Source organism: Porites lutea, chromosome 7 (assembly GCF_958299795.1).
Source record: "Porites lutea chromosome 7, jaPorLute2.1, whole genome shotgun sequence".
Lineage (NCBI taxonomy): Eukaryota > Metazoa > Cnidaria > Anthozoa > Scleractinia > Poritidae > Porites > Porites lutea.
Window position 1 is genome coordinate 24,906,818 of NC_133207.1, and position 20,034 is coordinate 24,926,851.

General features: G+C 40.3%; 1 protein-coding gene across 2 annotated transcripts in view; it reads left to right on the plus strand.

The window, feature by feature from the left end:
* LOC140944933 (apoptosis-resistant E3 ubiquitin protein ligase 1-like) overlaps positions 1-19,425 on the plus strand; it is a 20,078-nt gene extending 653 nt beyond the window's left edge. Inside the window, exons 2-19 of one of the 2 annotated variants that reach the window (XM_073394041.1) lie at positions 1,087-1,488; positions 2,320-2,528; positions 3,338-3,575; positions 4,123-4,286; positions 5,447-5,615; positions 6,748-6,968; positions 8,014-8,091; positions 8,348-8,489; positions 9,984-10,102; positions 11,045-11,123; positions 11,583-11,695; positions 12,297-12,476; positions 13,129-13,254; positions 14,043-14,172; positions 14,816-14,874; positions 15,500-15,586; positions 16,042-16,217; positions 16,867-19,425. In XM_073394041.1, the coding sequence (XP_073250142.1) occupies positions 1,087-1,488; positions 2,320-2,528; positions 3,338-3,575; positions 4,123-4,286; positions 5,447-5,615; positions 6,748-6,968; positions 8,014-8,091; positions 8,348-8,489; positions 9,984-10,102; positions 11,045-11,123; positions 11,583-11,695; positions 12,297-12,476; positions 13,129-13,254; positions 14,043-14,172; positions 14,816-14,874; positions 15,500-15,586; positions 16,042-16,217; positions 16,867-16,969 (2,795 nt within the window). In that variant the 3' untranslated portion in view covers positions 16,970-19,425. Of the gene's footprint in view, positions 1-1,086; positions 1,489-2,319; positions 2,529-3,337; positions 3,576-4,122; positions 4,287-5,446; positions 5,616-6,747; positions 6,969-8,013; positions 8,092-8,347; positions 8,490-9,983; positions 10,103-11,044; positions 11,124-11,582; positions 11,696-12,296; positions 12,477-13,128; positions 13,255-14,042; positions 14,173-14,815; positions 14,875-15,499; positions 15,587-16,041; positions 16,218-16,866 lie in introns of those variants that run through there. The other variant, XM_073394042.1, reaches the window with a different exon arrangement.
* Positions 19,426-20,034: the final 609 nt, after the last annotated feature.

Below are 20,034 nucleotides of genomic sequence, written 5' to 3' on the forward strand. Positions count from 1 at the left end.
AAGCATATCAAGATCAAATGAAATCACTTACAAGTGCAATATAATTGCATGCAAAACGTCTTTGTTTTTTTTTTGTTAGTTTGTTTTTGTTTGACTCATTTATAAGTATCGTATTTCCTTCTCTCCCACTTATTTGCTTCAGCGTCAAAACTGTCACACATGTGACATATGGGGGGATGGAGGGGGGGGGGGGGGTTGTTATTTTTCAAAAACAGGAGCCGATAAGTAATCGGCTCCTGTCAAACATTTGCCTTCAAATTCCCTGCCCACAGGCAAATAATTCCAGTCCAATGCGTAAAATTTTAGCCATCATGGGGTGCACGTTGTGGTGTCAGCCTTCAGTTTTACCTATTTTCTGCTTTCTAGTTAAGGCAATAACTGACATCTTACGACTTTTATTGAAATGCAAAATGAGCTCGATCTAAATTATGGAATGTCAACTAATGGCCCTGTCCCACGGATAAGATATAAGAATGTGATATTAGGTTCTTTGGTGAAAAGCACCAAAAAATATTTATTTATTTTTAAAAGTCCTGATTACTGAGGTACTTACTTCCGCATTATCTTCAAACATAGGTCTCTTGAAACTTAAACCTTTCTGCATGTTTTTAACCTGATGGAGTTTTACATTTTGAAGATAGAGCTTCTGTTTACTGTGATACTGCAGTATTTTGAAACGTTCAATAGATCATTTTCGATATATTAAAATTCATACTTGGCTCCGAGGCTAGGGGAAATAAAACATAAGAAATGTATTATTCCTTTCTGAGCCTTAGATGACTTCTTTTGTTTTATTCCCCCAAGCCTCGGAACCTCGGAATGTGCTAGCTTGATAGTCACTCTACTACCCATGTACTATTAGACAGCACTTCTGTCATGGCCTGATGATCTGTTAAGCTTAGTACTTAGTACAAGCTTGTATTAGAAAGTGTGGTTGTTAAAATGGGAAAACAAAGTTGTAAAAGTCTGAAATGTGTATTTCTTTTTGTCATTATACTGAGAAAACACGCAGCTGGCTCAGTGGTAGTGATTTCTTAATTTAGCAGAAGTTTAATCCTAGTGACATATCCGTATTTTCTTTTGTAGGGATCATTTCCAAAGCCAAGTTTGCAAGTCTTGATGCTCACAGATTTCTTGTCCTTCATGGCTCATTTTGGGGATTTTTTACATTCAATTCTGAGAAAGAAAGATTAGAACTTTCTGCACAAAAAGCCAAACATGAACTTCAACTGTTATTTTGGCTTCAGCAGCTGGACTTGGAAAGTAAATATACTCGGCTGATATCACTAGGAATAAACAGTGTGGAAAGTTTGGTCAGTAATTTAAGTACTATTAAGTTGGAACAGACTGTTTTTAGTGATGATGATTTTACAAAGCTGCAAGCAGCAATTAACTCATGGGACGGTGAATCATGTGTTGACTCTTTCCCTCACAAAAGTGCAATAGCAGTCGGCTTTTCATTTTCCTGGTGGACTATTAAACTTTTAGGTGAGTCTAGATCCAGCAGCTAGTGATAAGGGCACAGGGTGATTATTTAAATTTCTGAGTCAAGTGGGGGTGTGAAGGGGGGGGGGGGGGCTTAATTCAAAAGGGGGCACCTACAGTACACCTTGAGCTGACATTAAAGAGACATATAACAGCTTATGGTTGAGTGTTGTACTTTGTCAACTCTTGGAAAACTCCAGCATTTCTCTTTTGAAAAAGTACTAGGAGGCGTGTGTGGCCGAGCGGTTAACACCTCAAACTCCTGATCTGGAAGTCCAGGGTTGAAGCCTCACCTGTAGCATTGTTTCCTTGGACATGGAACTTTACTACACTTTGTCTCTCTTCACCCAGGTGTATAAATGGCATAATGGCGACATATTGCTAGGGGGTAACCTTGCAATGGACTACTAGACTACTTGCAACTGGAAATTGACTCTCAAAATAGATGAAAGCGGGTAAATCTATATTTACCCGCAACTCAGTTCAATAGCAGAGATAGCATCCTTCTCAGAAGTTTCTGAAAAAAAAGCAAATTTAGGATAGGGAGGGATTCTGAGGGTGTTGTCTAGTATAAGAGTAGGATAAAATTCAGCTGAACTAGGTTTGGTATAAGCTAAGGGTTGGGGGTCCCAGCAGTTCATTCCCACCCCAAAATTTCTAAAGTAGCCCCCCTGGGATAGGATATAGGGATCAGATTAAAGTTACATGTACAGTCACACATCGCCCACAAATTAAACGCTCTGCTTCCTCTAGATCTGTTCAAATTTGGTATCTCATTAAAAAAATTTTTTCATGAAATTCACTTATATGCATTATTTTCTCTCTCTATTGTAGGTAAAATGTTTTTATACACCTTAACCACTGTAATTTGCCTGGTCATTTTTTGCGTTGGATTTTCTCGATTGAAAACCAAGAGTCAGCAGCACCAGTCTTCATTTATGCGATACATGCTTGGTTTGACGCTGGAACCTAGACTCACAAAAGTAAAGTGGGATTGGGAAGACCCCCATATAGTGGGTGAATCCATGTCATTTTTTCTTAAGGTAACAATTTGTTAATATATTAATATTTGATTAAACGAGAATATGAATAGCCCAAATTGCAGTTGTTAGTGGAAGTGGGGCTGTGGAATCTTTTTTAGATAAACCCTTCCTGCTGTTTTTATGCTACTTTCATTTCAGCATAATTGTCTTTTTTTTTTAAAGAAAAGAGAAGATGATTGTATCTTAACAAGATAGTCAACCCTAACATGCTTCCCTTAACACTTTAAGTCCCAATAGTGACCAACATCAATTTTCTCCCAATGATATCCATACATTGTCAAGAGACTAGGTTATGAGAATTAATAAAATGATCGCCCAAGAGAAAATGCCTTGATTTTTTATCAAATTCTCTCAACTCATTCTTTAAGGAAATATATAGAGATCAGTTTGGAGAATTTGTATGTGGATATTAGGGCTTAAAGGGTTAATGGCTTGAGTATCAGTCCGACAACTAACAAATGGATTACATGACTGATAGTGATAGCTACTTCTCTTATCACTTAAAGATGGGCATGGGCTAGAAAGGTTAAAGGGTGTCTGTAGTAATAGGGTTTTATTGGGGAGGGAAGTTCAGCCCTCAGCCCAACCCCCAACCTGGAGGACCAGAGGATCAAACTTCGACCTTGGAGTAAAGAAAGAAGGGAGAGGGTGACAACATTTCCTAGAAAAATATAAGTTTCTGACAGATAGGAATGGGTAGCACTCTCACAGTCTGTCTGATTAATTTAAATAAAATTTCCAGAAAAGGCTATTGTAAGTTCCATTGCATAGTTAATGTGTTTAAAACAACTTTTTTACTATTTTTACAGTTTTATAGGATGAATTTTACTCCTTATCCAATCTCAGAAGCTGACTACGTCCTTGTGGAGATCATGCATGATAATACGTTCATTGTAAGTTCACGTGAATATGGTGGCCAAAAATGGGGAGATAGCAATATGATGAAAATATCATTTACTGTTAGAGAGGCTGGAACCTACAAGATTTCTGTTCTTGCTTGTGGAACTCCAATCAAAGGAAGCCCATTCACAAAGACATTTTTACCTGGTAACACTGTTGCGTTATTGTTTAAATAATATAATATTAAACCTCATCTTACAGAGTCAGCAAAGATGAAGTAGACAATCCAACGCAATTCTTTTTGCTTCAAAGCTTATGGTCAGTTCTTAATATCTTATAATCATTACCTCTTCAGCATTACTTTCGCTGGGCTTGATGACCACTCACTGTTCAGGAAATTAGTGGCATAATTTCCCACGGTAGAAACAGGTTTTTACTTTTTAGTCTGTGGATTAAATCCTGTGATATGACCAAACAATTTAAATCTCTTTCTGCAGTAATTTTTTATATGACTTTTTTGTTATGCTGTATAAAGAAGTTGTAACTTTTGAGTCTATGGATGACAGTATTGATGGTATGTGTGCTATTGGCAAATATTAACTGATTTAAGATCAAATTGTACCTCATTGGCAGTATTTTTGGCATGGTATCATTACATTATTCCCTCTGAATAATGTTTTTTTAAATAGTTTTTTATGGCAATTTGGGTAATGAAATGGTTTAATAGTAGATCTCTCTTGTTTTCAAACCACAGGGAATGTTGATCCAGTAAAGTGCAGTATTTTGGAAGGGGGATCAATTTTGGAGGTTCAACAGGGGATCTACACACCTCTTACTGTAGAAGCACGAGACAAGTTTGGTAACATTTGTCCATTATCAGAACAAGATGTTCATTCATACAGTGTTGAAGTTACCGAGGTAGGGCAAATTAAGCTAGCTAATTATCTATTTTGGTACCTCTGTTTCCCCAGAATATTAAAAACCTCTTTTTTTAAACAACAAGTGTGCATGTACTGAATATATCAAAAAACTATCATTATTATTTTATACCACAAATCCTCCAATATTTTTTAACACCCCCCCTCCCTCCCTAAATGAAAATGATGTCAAATCACACATCCCCAAAGTTAAGCAAAAATTTTCTTTACTAGCTAGATAGAAAGGAATCCCAAACTCATGAATCAAGAATCATTATTTTCACCAGCAATTTTCCAAGTTTTGCTGAATACCCCTCTCCTCACAAAAAATATCACTGGTAATATCAAACAACCCCCGAAAAAAGATATTTGCAAAAAACTTTATTCAGTTGGAAAAAATCTTAAAGGCATGATTTTTACACAACAGAACAATCCTTCACATTTCCCCAACTCCATAAATGTGGAGTACCCACCTTAGGGTTTTTGGAAGGTGACTGCGTGGACTGTATAATTGACTAAAACCTACATCTCTCCACAAAACCTGTTGAGGCAAATCACAACGATGCCTATTTTTTCCTGTCATCCTGGCAAAACTTGAAACCATTGGCAAATGAATGCCCTAATTCCCCCCTCCCCTTATCCAAAGCTGTTTAGGATAGCATGGCAATTATACACCTTGGTCTTTAGACCAAGACAACTTTGAAGGGGGGTTAGGGAGAGGGCTTACTTTTTCTGTTTAGAGGAGACAGGGGGCGCTTTCCATTTAGGAAAAGAACCCGGAAATTTCGGTGGGAGCAAAAGTGGAATTTCCGATCGGTAAAAAGTTGTTCCATTTGGTCGTAAACCCCAGTACGTCGCGGTGCCCAACGGTGAACCTGGAACTGGTACAAACTACGAGAAACGGAAATGGAACACGACATTCCGTTCGGAAATTCCAACCGGGAAAACAGGCCCTCCTTTTTAGATTTTCCCCTTTTTCTGGGAATTTTCCAGTGGGATGAACCAACGAAACGTGTTCCATTTACCACCGAACCGAAAATTCCGGAAATTTTGACTAAATGGAAAGCGCCCAGAAGTAGAGCGCAAAAGTTAGAAAATAGATGGAATTGTCTCAACAGTTTTGTCTGGGGTTGTAGCTAATGACACTACATTACTTATCAGATTGGAAGCAGCATAAAGACAGACCCTGAACTTGTAATCCTGCCAGATGGCAATGATAAAAATTATATTCTGCATATTAAATTGGATACAGAAGGTTGTTTTAATGCAGTGGTCAGGTACAACAAGCTGTCACTTAGCCAGGGTCAATTTACAATCATCTCTTTGAACGGTAAGTTTTTTACCATACCAAACGCTCATTTCAGATGCAGAATTCTTTATATACTGTATATTCCGGAGTTTATTCCATTTTAGGCCCCAAAATAACAACAGTGCATCTGTTGTTTCAAATTCTGAACTTGAGTTGTTCAAGGTTTGCATCTTAATCAAAGTCATTGCCATAGTTTAGTTTCTTTACTCTGAATTAACTTAGAAAAAACCATGAAGACTTGAACACCAAGAAACACCCATGAATGTACAAGAGTGACCAGCTCACAAATGTGACTCAATTACACGAGGAAGCCAAAAACACACAAACCAATAATAATACAATATTATATTATTATTATTATATAATATTACCATAGATTCCAACCCTGTCAACTAAAAAAAAGGGAGGTATGTACCTCTCAGATGCCATTCCCTGCATTTTGAGATCACAGTTAATGGAAATACTGCTCCCAAAATTACCACAGGCTCATGGGCGGGTGCCAAAAGGGTAAATATGGCTGAGAACCACAGAAAAGTGGCAAAAAAGCATGCTAAGAATACTGGTTAAATAAGGAAATGGAAGAGTTTCAAAAACCGGGAGAATACTGAGCAAAGACGGGAGGCTGGAAATATTCACCGAAAACGGGAGGTTTCCGCCAAAACAGGAGGGTTGGAATCTCTGTATTACTCGATGCCACTGCTGGATGTTGTTTCAGTGGTTAGCCAGTTAAGTGCTCCAGGATATTTGTTTTTGGTAACACATTGATTTGCTTCAAAGTCAATTCGCACCCATCTAAGCAAGATTCTATATGATTAAAGTCAGGTGGGTTGTGATTAGTGAATGAGGGCTTTCAACGAGAGCAAAACTCTTTCAGACATGAAAAACTGGACACTACAGGGAATCAACTTGATGAGAAACCACAGACATTTGTTATTTGGGGTCCTGCTATTTCTTTTTTGGCTTGTAAACTTAGTACAAGTAATATTTAGTACTGTTACTGACACATTTTGTTAGGTTTCTTTTGGCAACAGCATAGTTGCGTCTTTAACTGCGATGATCTTCTTTGGGTTTATTTCTTCATTCCGCAGTTCCAATATATAAAATTTATATATTCAGCATTACACATAGTGATGGTTCTCTTTTTTCTTAAAAGCTAAAGAAATTGATCAAGTCAACAAAAATATTAAGAGGCAGTGTTGGAATGTTTGGTTTGAGGCTTTCCTGCTGACAAGAGATGAATCTTTGTTGAACCTTTCCACCCCCACTCCTAGTAACCCTGGCCAACTTATCGCTTCTCCAACTACCACATCTCTTGCGTGGAATGGCACTGCCCTGAAAAAATCTCAAAAGGTTTATTGCTATATTACCAAAAAGGTAATCAAAATAATATTGTTTTTTTTTAGGGGGTAGAATAACTTGTACTTAAGGTGGGTTGAATTTACCGTTGCACAGAAAATATATTCTGTAAGAATTATTTGAAGTTTATAATTTATTCATTATTAGAGAGCTTTCAAAGCAAAGACGTTTTTGAGCGACGCACCAGGGTCCGAAATTGCGCCTTCCTGGTCGCCAATGCGACCAAAAAATTCAGTTCTGGCGATCAGAATTTCATAGCCGGTCGCCAGCTGGCGACTTGTAAAGCTGGTTGTTATTGTAGACTTTCACGTTCGGAGAAAATGATTAGGAATTGAAACCTCGAAGCTATTTGCCAACAGGGGCGTACTTTTTGTCCTGCTGATATTTTTTTAATTTAAAAGTGAAACGAATCTTCCTGTAAATATACCTCCACAACAGCTACGATCAATACGAGTTGAACGTTTCCAAGCCGCTAAGGGGAATTTTTGGCGACCATAATTTGCCCTCTGACGACCAAAAATTTATACTTGCTCACCAGTTGGCGCCCATATTAAAAAGTTAATTTCGGACCCTGCACACCCCAACTGGAACTGACCCCTTTTCCCTTTTAATATGCCTTGATGCTACCAATTTGTATTGCTTACTGGAGAGACGATTTGCTCGAAGATTTGGGCAAAACCACTGCCCAAGAATTTAAAAAGTCTACTTCCGGTCGATGTGCGTTGCTCAAAAATGTCTTTGCTTAAGCTACCTTTATTTATACTCTTCAAATGCTCTACCTCGATACTCCTTCTGAAGACTTTCAAACATTATTGTCACAACTTTAGCTCAATATGCTTAAAAAATAGAGTCCGTCAAAATTAGTGCAATCTCATTATGAAATGTTGGTTTCCTTAGTTTAAATGGTGTTAAACTTTAACAGTATTTTAAAAGGGTAATATTTAGATTTAGTGTTATTCAGATTAAAAAAAAAACCAAAACGATCACTTGCGTTGTAGTAAAGAGTAAAGGTTGACAAATGATAAACATTAAACACTAACAATATATCTTTTTTGTCTTTTAGCAATTGTTAATAAAAGAATTTTATGTGAAGATAATTCCTCACCGATTATATGGATTTCGTGTCAGACCCACTACAAAGGTATCTACTTTCCTCAGTTTCCACTTTTTTTTTCTTGTTATTGACTAACCGCATGAATACAGGTAAATTGATGCATTACGAAAAAAAAATTTAAGGGTTCTTGTTGGCAAAATCGTAGGGTGGTAGTCCTCGTAGTTGTCCTCGTTTTAAAATCTAAAGGTTTCTACTAGGGTTTCTAGGCAGGCTCTTGGCCTACTAGAAGACAAATTAATGGTGGCTATAGTGTATGTCTGATAACATATCTCTCCTTTTTCAGATCATCTTACACGCCCCTAACCCCAATGCAGAGCACCCAATCTTCACTGTAGATGATGGCGCGCAGCCTCCAGTTACTGTTATGTGTAAAGAAAGGAATGTCTTGGTCGCTACATTCTCAAGACTCTTGCTCACTAGAATAGGTCAGTATTCATAGTGTCGGGTCGATTCGCCCGATGGCAGTTCGCCCAGGCTAAGTAGATTCGCCCCATGTGTATTTGTCGTTTTTTAAGCCTCTGCCCGAGAAAAAGGGATAAGCATGGAGAGACAGTGACTGCACATGTGGAATCCAAGATTAACTGAAATAACATCTCAGAGAAGTAGGTTCACCATGTTGTAGAGTGTTGTATGTCATCGAGCGAATCGACTTAAGTCCTGGCGAACGCCTTCAGGCGAAACGACCGCAGTTCGCGTGAGAAAACAGCCGACATTTGGTGACGCTACCACTGGTTTCCCTGCGAAATGACGTCTGAGGAACGGGCACAGAAATTCCATACTGATAATAATAATAATAATGATACGTGTCACTACCCAGATCTGGGTAGTGCTTCTGACTGGTTGAAAATTTGCTTCATCCAATCAGAAGCACTACCCAGAAAAGTTGTTATTTTGCCAATCTAAAGAGATGGAACGAGATGGAATAAGCGCGATAAAACCGGTTTGAAGCGGCGCGAATTGACTTTTTAAGTGATCTTTAGATTCGAGGAGTAGGATGACATTAAATTTTAAGTTTCTCGCTTATTCTCTAAAAAATAGACACCCCGGAAAGCATCATTGTCCTTTTTTTCACCACAAAAGATAGTTCGCTTATTTCCGTTGAAGGAGTTAGAACTGTCCCGATCGCTAAATGATAAAATTCCTAACATTTGATAACTTGTTTTCGCCACCACGACATTCGCGCGAAAACTCGTAGTAGAATGACGATGGCTATCACATTTTCCCGCCAAAATGACTTTGGTTCGCAATCGCGCACTACTCAGTATTGGGAAAATCTCGTACTCGTAGTCGTCCTGGTCTTAGAATCTAAAGGTCTCTTTATTGTCGAACTTAAGCAACCACGACGAAGACGGCAACGAGAATGTCAAAATAGCAGGTTCAGGCTATAAGTTCCGGCACGCAGTAGCGGACGAATTTTCGACCAGTTGAAAATCAGCGGGCATGCGTTTAGGTGTTACGTTCACACGGAACAAGGCTAGCCGTGCGATATTCGGAGACGCCTAGCCGTTCAAAAATTTGAACAACACCGAAATCCGGGTCAATTTTTTAGCCAGCACGGTCTTAAATTTGACCGGCGCGAAATGAATACCACCGTGATTTTGAAAAGCACTCTCCAAAATTGTTAACTTTTAAAACGCCGGCTTGATACAATGGAGTGGAGGGTGGAAAAGAGACACGGAACGGAAAAGGTTTGTGTTATAACAGCTCGTCTTATGTACTGTGTACATGCTCACGCTCTATGAAGTATTTAAGGGTTTCAGCAATCATTAAATGGTGAAAACAAAATGAACACCAAAACAATTTATGCCTTTTGCGGTCGAAAACACCGTTTTTGAATTTTTCCAAATTGTTTGCAATGGGCCATTGCCTTTTTAGTCTGGTACGATTTGCAAGATGGACGTTTTTTTCTTTTCTCTTAGGTGGATCGGAAAGTTTTAAGGATAAACAAGATTTCTTTTATCGTGAACTTGTAGTATATCACGGTAAAAAAGCTGGAGAAGTAAACTTGAGGATTGATCGTCATAAGCTGCTAGAGAGTGTAAGTTGTTAAACAGTTAGACACCTCGGAGGAGGTACTGTATAGTGCTCGTTTTGGAGATGCTCCGCCCGAAAGGGGTCAGCTTTTTCCAGGCCAGAGGTTTTAGAATGGTGGGGATTTCACGAAATGAGTTATGGAAATGGGTCAGGAAACCTAACGCCTTTTAAAGTATCTGGGAGAGGCACACTTAACGACTATTCCGTTTAAAAGATTTAAAAAGGGGTTGTGCAAGTCATTCACTTTTCCCTTACGGTAAGGGAAAAGTGAATTATTAAACTGTCATTATATAGCTATTTCAATTCAAGTTGTTGTGTAGATCGTCGAAAACCCTTTGTAAATCCTTGTGATTTTGTTATAACTTCGCGGTTTTCTGTGTGGTAGAATGTAATAAGACGTTACAAACCTTTACCTTTGTGATTTCATGACAGAAGAGTAGCTTCATGTGAGTTCCTTTACAGTGTAATAGTTATGAAATTGCCTCATTGCTTGATGTCACGGCGCCCATGTTGGTTGATAAGGACAAGCGCGGCGTTTCCCTCCGTTGAGAACTAAACTCAGTTTGCAGAATTTGGATGAAAAAGACTCTTTTTTTATCCGAATTCTGCAAGAACCAAAAAATTTACTGTTGTGTCCACCAACATGGCATCTTTTCACGTGGTTGTAAACCAAGGATATTGTTATGGGGATTCGTCGCGTAAGCTTTCAGTCGATGAAAAACGGAATCATTATCTACGTAAAGTCCCTTGTAAAGGTAACCTTTTGATTGCAAAAAAAATGGTGTATAGAAGGGTAAGGGTCTGGGCCTGGGCCTCTGGGTAGTCCAGAGCATATCCGTACACAAGGTTTTGTAGTAACTTCCCAGGTTAATCACCTACAATGTCCAACAAATGTTTTGATTGTTCTTACGAGGATTTTGGAAGGTTTTCTCTTTTTTCTTTTCAGTCATACCAAGCTACTGTCAAAACTCTATACTCGAGTGACTGGCTGCGACTTTTTCACATCACATTCAAAGGAGAAATTGGTAAGAGGTTAAGCCTTATAGAGAGTCAAAGAAAAGGATTGAAGAACCGAGAAGGGGCCAACTCTAGGTGTCCGGTTTATTGAGGTGCCTACCGAATAGCGAGTCAAAGAAAAGGACTAAAGTGCGGCAAAAACCAACTCTAAGTGTCCGTCTTACAGAGGCGTTTGTTAAGAGAGAGCTAACTGTAACTTCTGGATTACAGTCAACTTAACTCTCCCAACATTTGGGACCTGCACTATGTGCTCTTCTTAGAGAGGCGTCCATCTCACAGAGAGTCAAATAAAGGGAGTGAAGAAAGGCAGGAACAAACCATAAGTGTCCGTTTTACAGAGGTGTTCATCTTCTAGGGATGTCCGTTAAGAGAGAGTCGACTGTAACTACAACATTTGTTTTGTTTGTTTGTTTGTGTGTTTAGTTTTTGTTTTCATTTGTTTACGTGTAGTTTTTTTTTTTCACTAGGTGTTGACTGGGGTGGCTTGCGACGCGAGTGGGTGGAGTTGTTATGTAAAGCTCTGTTTTCTCATGAAAGTGGCTTTTTCACTCGATTCAACGCCGACGATCCCCAAGCACTGGTGGGTGTGAGATTGTTGTCTTCAGTGTATATTGGTGTTTGTCAGTTAGCAGAAAAGAATGACAGGTTCACGAGCTTGTCGAACTCTTGCCTGATAACAAGATCCTAGTAAATTGTTTAGGATTGCTTAATTTGTGTTCATGGCCTTGGACGATCTTTACTTCATTGTACTGCATGTGGATTTCTCGTGTTGTTGCGTTAGAGGGTTTGATTTGAAACCTGGACTGAGATATGAATGTTGACGGCATTGAAGATGTAGTTGACTAAAACATCCAGCTAAAAACGATTTGAAACGAAAGCGTTAATTTCCTTCGGCCACTAATTTGCTTAATTTAATAGAGACTGAATTTTGAGCTACGACCACGGTATCGCTTTCGTGCAACTCATTGTAAATAAGAGCAGAAACCTTCACCCTAGATAACCAGTGCTAAGTTGCACCGCCCTGGAGGGAGGGGGGGAGGGGAGAGAGCGATATTGAGGCCAGGGAAAATAGAGCCAATATGACGCATGCGCGCGCGATCACTGCTTTCTCGGCAAAGGAACACCAACGACTTTTAGCCTACTCCCAGTTGATTACTGATTTTGTCGTTTCGTCCTTGTAGGTTCATCCGAACCCCAAAAGGCCTCTTGGAATGAAGTTAAAGTTTTATGAGTTTGCAGGGCGCATCGTGGGAAAATGTTTGTACGAATCTGCGTTGGGCTCCGGCCGAAGGCTCAACGTGAAAGCGAGGTTCACCAGATCATTTCTAGCTCAACTTCTTGGTCTTCGTGTTTGTTACAGGGTAAGGCATCTTCATATCTGCCCTTCTTATAATGCTTATTTTTTGAGCAACCTGTCTTGTAAGCGACCCTTTTGAATCGCTTGTTCTTTGTCATCTGCAAGTGAGCATGGAAACATGACACTCGATGAGTGCGTTTACGACCACTTCTCGTAAGGGACCACATCCCATGAGCATCCACTCATCCAAAACACCAAACTTTACCAGTCCAAACCTTACAATTGGAACCTCTCGTAAACGACCACGTCCTGTAAGCGACCGTGAATGCTTTTCAGCGCTGACGTTTTAATAATTTTCCATTGTTTTGGACGTCTTGTAAGCGACTACTTGGCGCATTGTCGGATCTCCGTTCGCTACGTATACTATGCTACTTAGAATATACGATGTAACTGCACATATCATAACTTAGAAAATGAAGTAGATTTGTCCGAAGGACCTCTTATCATAAGAGACACCCTGTTGTTCGATTCTCGTAAGCGACCTCTTGCCGTAAGCGCGGAGCACTAAGTCTTCGCCTTTTGGGTGATCGCTTACGGGAGGTTCGACTGTGTTTAGAAGTTTTGATCTGTTTTACCGTGTCTCTGTTTAAGTTAGTAGCCACCGCGTTCCCTTATTGTCTGAATTTCGACGCTCTTTCTGTTGTTCATGACCACAGTATTTTGAAAGTGACGATAAGCAGCTTTATCGGAGTAAAATCAAGTACGTCGAGGAGACTGACCCGGAGGACCTGGGACTGGTTTTCGCTGAAGAGGAGTACGATATGAAGGGGCGCTTAGAGAAGGTAGGATAACGCTCCATCCCAGAGTCTCTGGAGTAAGCAAATAGCGTTTACACAATTTTGATAACCTCTGCAGCAAGTTGTGTTTTCCTCAGCTGAAAAGCTTCGTTCGCGTGGTTTCACTTATTATGCTTGCTTTCTAGCCCAAAGTTTAAGTTCCATAAAGCTTTTAATGATTGTATTTTCTTAAAACAGCAATTTGATGCCTTTAAATCTCTTTCTGCTGATTATACACCTTATTCCAAGATGGTGGCAATATTAGTGTTCTTTTATATTTATGTTAGTTAGCCCTCTTTGTCTCACTTGCATCTGTAGAATTCACAACTTTTACTTGTCTATACCTTGAAACGAGGCACAGAAGACCAAATATCAGCCAGACAAAAGAATAACTAAATTTTACACCAACATTGGCTGTCTTATGCGCCACGTATTTGGTTTCGGAAGTTATGAAACTCTTGTCTCTTTTTCCGCTACCCAAATGAAAACTTTGCCGGCGGAAAAAAGGGGTGATATAGGTTCTTATCGGTCGAACTCTTATAAAACGAAGACCCCGGCAGAACGAAGGACTTCAACCCCCCCCCCCCCTCCCCTCTTCCCGCCCGCCTTTTGTGCCAAAATGCATGAAAAGGACCCGGTGTAAGTTATTCCCGTTATACCGAACATTCCAGTCCCCCTGTGATTTGTTCCATCGAGCTTCCACGTAATTTGCACTTGGAAAACCATCAATTCTCTTTTAAAGACAATTTTCATTTGAGGTAAGCAACGACTATAACCTTGTCTGGTTCTTGCAGATGGTTGAATTGAAGCCGGGTGGTGCTCAGATCCCGGTAACAGAATCAAACAAGAAAGAATATCTGGATCTGTTAGCGCAGTATCGTCTGTGTTCTTCCGTCAAGCAGGAGATTGAGGCTTTTGCAAAAGGTTCACCTTTTCTTATCGCCACGCCAATTCTCCACTTCAGAAACGAGAAAGGACCTGGCCCGAGTTAACTTTCGCAAAGACTTCTGGGACTGTTACTAGGGACAGCTTAACAATGGATTGCTGACCGGCACGATCCCAGAAACAATCGCGGGACGCAATTCGGCTCCAGTTCCCTTCTCGTTTTTAAAGTGGCGAGTCGTGGGTTGAGTTTTTGTTGGTTCTCTTCTCCGAGGGTTCCGTTTTTCTGGATGCGGCTTCCTTTTCCCTCTCGTCAAAAATTTCAATTGATTAAGAATTTATTTATAGAAACTAACTGGACCGCTGATAATGGTCCTGGAATTCGAACAAAATGATAATGGTTTATTGTGTAAGTGATAAAAAAGGTGCTCAAGTAAATCCATAAACAATCCAGGAAGTTCTTAAAACCAACTACTGCTCCTCTAACAAGTCCATCAATATACTAGATCGCTTTCATTCACTTGATCAGTAATTATTTCTTGAAACAAGCGAAAATTTTACATAAGAAAAGTGTCCAACCCCCACTGGACCTCACTGGAATTTTTAGGTGTACCAACATGGCCGCCGTGACGTCATGTAAAAACCATGAATAAGCCGTCAACTAACTTTTTTCTACTCTGTATAGGTTTAAATGAAATGGTTCCAGACAGTCTTCTCAGTGTGTTTGATGAATACGAATTAGAAGTGAGTGATATGTTTATCCTATTTAAAACTTTGTTATCACTATAACAAAATCCTCACGTCTGATTGGCCACCAGCAGAGCTGATTTTACCATTAATTATTAATTTAATTAGACGGCGCGAGACATTGCGGGCGCTGTAATAGCACGTTTGTGCTAAAAAGGACTTTTCTCCTCACGTCTTGCCAAAAAAGGTCTTTTGGTTTAAAGTAAACAAAAGTTGAAACTTTTACAAATCGTTTTTTAACTCAAATTTTGCTTATTAGTTTAATGATTAATCGGCAGCAGAAATTTTTGTCGTCCAGTTTTGTAATCATACTCTTGCTCGCCGGTCCGATTTTGTTCATAATTCATATGATTTCAGACGCAGTTAAAAACTCAAACACAAGGCCTTGTTCTTGAGCCAGTGCAAGGCTTTAGAGACAGAGAAAAAGAGCGTGCGCAAGGAACGATGGGAATAGCAAAGTGGAGAAGTGAGGTCTTCTCCTTCTTGCCATTATCCTCCACTCGCTCATTTTTGATTATGTAGTTTGTACCTGACTTGAGAGGGCAGTCTTCTCATTGAATTGCATTTGCGATGTGATTTCAACATCTCACTTTTTATGTTATTATTATTAATTTTTTGCCAGCTACTAATGTGTGGAACAGGAAATATTAGTGTGTCTGATTTCCGACAAAACCACAGCGTTATAAACAGCGGGATGTCCTTTGGAAAGGTAGTGAACAGGCGTCATTAATAGTATCGTAGAAGGTTATTTATTCAGTGAGGCTGGGATGCCACTGCATGAGTTGTCGTATGTGACAGCTGTCTTTCAGCGCACTGTTATCTAGCAATAAATAGGAGCTCATACAACGTGTATATATTTATGAGTGAAGATGTATTAACACCTATTTCCAACACTTGGTTAATTTTCCATCTTTGCGTTACACAACTAGTGGAAGCGTTTGCGTAACAAATTTTGCGCCATTTTTTCGACCAATAGGAGCAATGTCGAAATCTTTTCCGACTTGGTTTCGCGCATTTTCCTGCACTTAGTCGCTGGTTTTTTTGTTTCGAGCTCTGATTGGTTCATTGGATTGTCTGCCCGTGCTGTTATTGGCCAGAATAATTAGTGTTCTGAAGCGCAGAAACGACTTCCATGAAAAGCGCTAATTTCACTTTTCTCCTTAGACTCTGGATTGGTTTTGGACGATAGTGACTAGTTTTACTCAAGAAGAACTTGCCCGGCTGGTTCAGTTCATTACAGGATCGTCTCAGCTGCCTCCTGGAGGATTTGCGGAGCTTTCTCCACCAATACAGATCTCTTCAGCTCCCACAGCAGACGCACTGCCTACCGCACATACCTGGTGGGTGAAATATCGTATTTTTCGCGTCTCTCCGCTACCCACTCCCCCTCCCCCCGCCGTCTCAGTCGGTTTTTTTTTTTGTGAACGAAGCTGAGACTTGCAGAAAGGATGTATTATCTAAAGAATTCTTCCTTAATTGTTGGAGGAAAAGAAAAATTTCTGTGGAACGCGTTTGTGAAAATTGTCCTCATTGTGCTCCTGTGTTCCCAGTCCCTGAGAGAAGGTTCCAGCACTCGGCAAATAGTTTGACTTTGTGCTGTACCCATATTGTGGTCTCATTTGCTCAGAAGTACTTTAAGCTAAAGTAGCAAGACCGACCACTTGCTGTAAAGGTAGACCACCACACCGGGTACTACGTTCCCTACTTTCTACGAACAGTGTGTGGGTTCTTTAGCTTCCTACATGCAGAAATGATGATACGTGGTAGGGTTGTGAGACAGGGCCTATGGTTTATTGTCCTTATCCGAGAAGACTAGAACTCAAACCGTTTTCAGAGAAGAAAGAAAAGGCAGCACATTCTGCTCAGTTATTGAAAGACCCTGAGTGTTGCTCCGGTCGGGGTTTGAATCCCTGGTCTCCATGTCTCTCCGGACAGACCGGAACTTATCCAACAGAGCTAACCGGGTGTTACCGTATTTTCTTTCTTTAGCTTCAACCAGCTTTGTTTACCGTCTTACTCATCGTTCAAGGAAATGCAGAAGAAACTGTTGCTGGCAATAAATGAAGGAAGCGAAGGATTTGGTTTTGCCTGATTCAAAAATGAAGAAAAAAAACCGCTACTGAATCAGATTATGTACCGTCACTGAAACGAGGTTTTTCTTCGCGATTGGAAACTTTAGAGTCGCAAGAAGTGCTGCCTGAGAATTGGTTTCTCAAGGATGGCTCTTTAAGAGATCATGGTTTGGACGGCGAGGTTGAAGACTTAGATATAGGGAGATTAAGCAAAGATGTTTTTTTTTTCACGATGCACGTTCACAGGAAGTGGGAAGGACTCACTTCTGGTTGACGACGCCAAAAACACTTTTCCTCAAGCTCCCCATTATTGAATGCATATCCTATCCTTGCTTCTTATGTAGTAGATGCATGATTACAGGAACAGAGCCCAAAGGGCTCGATTTCTTCCTTTTTAGGTGTTACGCTCGTGCGTACGTCATAATGTCAAGTCTGCAGTGCAGGCGTTTTTAAGGGGGGAGGGGGTAAGCACTAAAATTCGCTTGGGTGTACGTGTCGTACTCTCCCCAATATTCGGATCATTATAAGATTCAGGGTTCCTACTCATCTCAACATTAGGTAGATTTAGGCAATGTTCACCCTATACTGGATAGCCTTTCATGTCGGCTGGTGCAGTATAGTATGAACAGTCAGCAACGGCGCGCACAGAACTGGAACAAGTCGTTCATTCACATCGAACATCGTGCCGGAGCCGTTCAAGGTGAGGGTTTGGTGAACTAATTCCATTCCTTACTCATGAATATTTGCTTCCGTTTTAGTGGACTCCAGTCCTCTTTCCTACGTATTCACTTTCGCGAAGGTCTGAATACCTGCTTTACACCGCACCATAGTCTGACACAGAAGCTATTCGATATGCCGACCCTCCACCTTCGAGATTGACCGGGCGCAACTTCGCGCCGAAAACCCCGTTGGTGTGTGTGAACAGAAGCCCTACCGGTATGGTTCTCGTACCGGCGCAAAAGATATCCGGTATTGTGTGAACATAGCAGGCAGTTACTCCCCACGGCACGCACAGAGCTTGGCCAATGGCAGGGCGGGAAACGAGGCACAGGAGGTCGTTCAGTCCTTCCCGCGCGTTTACGCGCCATCGTCTCATTTGCCTCTGTGTTGTCCTTTCAGCCTATCAACACTAACTTTTCACGTAGGACAAGATGTTGAGTTGGGACGGGTAGTTGTGGGCAGTTTCGCAGAATTCTCTACTGATCCTAATTTCCTTGTGCTTTTATTCAAAGATGGCGACTGCACTGAGCGGTCACTTGCCTAATACGTCCGTGCGCTTGCTTAGGGTTCTATAGCATTTCAGCAGACCTACTATACAACCTTAACCGACCGCTACGCCTATTTTAAGGTTGAAAAACGTTTTAGATACATAGTGATAGATAGAAGTGTCAGAGTTAACCGCTACAATGATCATTTTTGTCGATCTTCAGGTGATCTCGATATTTAAATCTTGTGAAAAAAAATAGGTTTTTGTAGATTAATAACATTTATGTAATACGCATTTTAATTTTTTCTGTTGTATGGTGCGTTGAATAAGCAATAGCAAACCGCCGTGTCAATAAACAAAAGGACCCTTTGCACCTAGTCATTTAAGCAGTACAAAACCGCCGCGTCGGAGAGCAAGGACGCGCTGGGACAAGACAAACAAAGGGCTCACATCATTTAAAAAAAAAATTTCCTTTGTTTGACTTTTCTCAGTGTCTCTTGATCTCAAGCATGGCGAGTGCCTGTACCACGTAAGTGCCTAGCTGCAAATTGAGTATTGTTCTTTGGTATAGCAGCTGGCTAAAAATTACCTTCGTTCAACGTAATTAAACACTGAGGCTTTTTTCGGTTTTATTGCCTGTTTGGACATGCTTGTCCTAGAAGTTATATTTTACTTAGTATAAAGGGCCTCTCATTAGTTATTAGGAACCGTAAGATTCGATGACGGCGACGGCAACGAGAACGTCAAAAAAGCCAGACGTTTTATTTCGAGCAAAACAGTAACTGCTCGCGATCAACACGTTATTTGCAGATTTCTTTGCAGTCACTACACGTAAACAACGTGAAAATGCCTAATTTCTCGTTTTATGGAAACGTAAGCGACGTAAAAATTTCCTTTTATCTGTCTGAACTTGGATATGGTTCTTAGGAGGTCGACTCCTGGAACGTTCGCCTATATTTGACAAAGAAAGTGAGTTGGAATAATCGTGATGAAGTTTGAAAGAAGGCGAATCCGGCTCGGATCTTAAGGTCCCTGTTATCCGGGGGAGGGGTGTGGAGCAAGTCCTTTGTAATATGTCTGCAAAACATTTCCTCCTCCATCCCCTCCCCCTTTCTGCATAGGCCGTCTGTAATAAACAAAAACGTTACACCCCACACCTTGACCTCACTCGCATGTTATTCTACCCTACCCTAGCAAAGCTTTGAAAAAAATAATAACCTTTTTACAGGTGCTACACGCACCCTCACAGTACTCAAAGGTCAATTTATCGTATTTTTTCAAATGGATTTATGAAAACGTTCAAATAATTTACATGAAACTCGTGCCAAACAATTGAAAAGAAACGGAAATCTGCCGATTGACGTATTGGCTAGTAGCCTCGCAATTATTTTAAGACGGAATCCACCAGGAAATTGAGTAATATCAATTTTCAGTGGACAAAAACCTTGTACCAGAATAATTTAAAGCATATTGTGTTCTTTTTTTTCATTTTTCAAGGACTAAGGAAATTTGTCATCTGTAATAACTGGCACCAAAGAAAATTTCTTATGGGGGCCTGAGAAAATTTCCTGATGGATTCCGCCCTAATCTGTTTTAATATTATTGGGCCCCAGCCTCGTCCTATTTTCCTTCCTGGACCAATGGTAATTAGCTATTGTGTCAGCAAAGTTTGAATTTTCCACTGGTACCTCGTTTAGCAACAGATTTTGACTAATCCTAACAGTTTGTTCCTAACAAACAACAAGCAGCATTTGGGGAAAAACCCACTGCTATTTTTACTTATTACCTACTACTATTTACAGATTAAATTTGTCCCTCTGTTGGAAACCAGCCAAGATTTCATTCTGGCTATAAAGAGGAAGGGAAAACGGGAAAAGA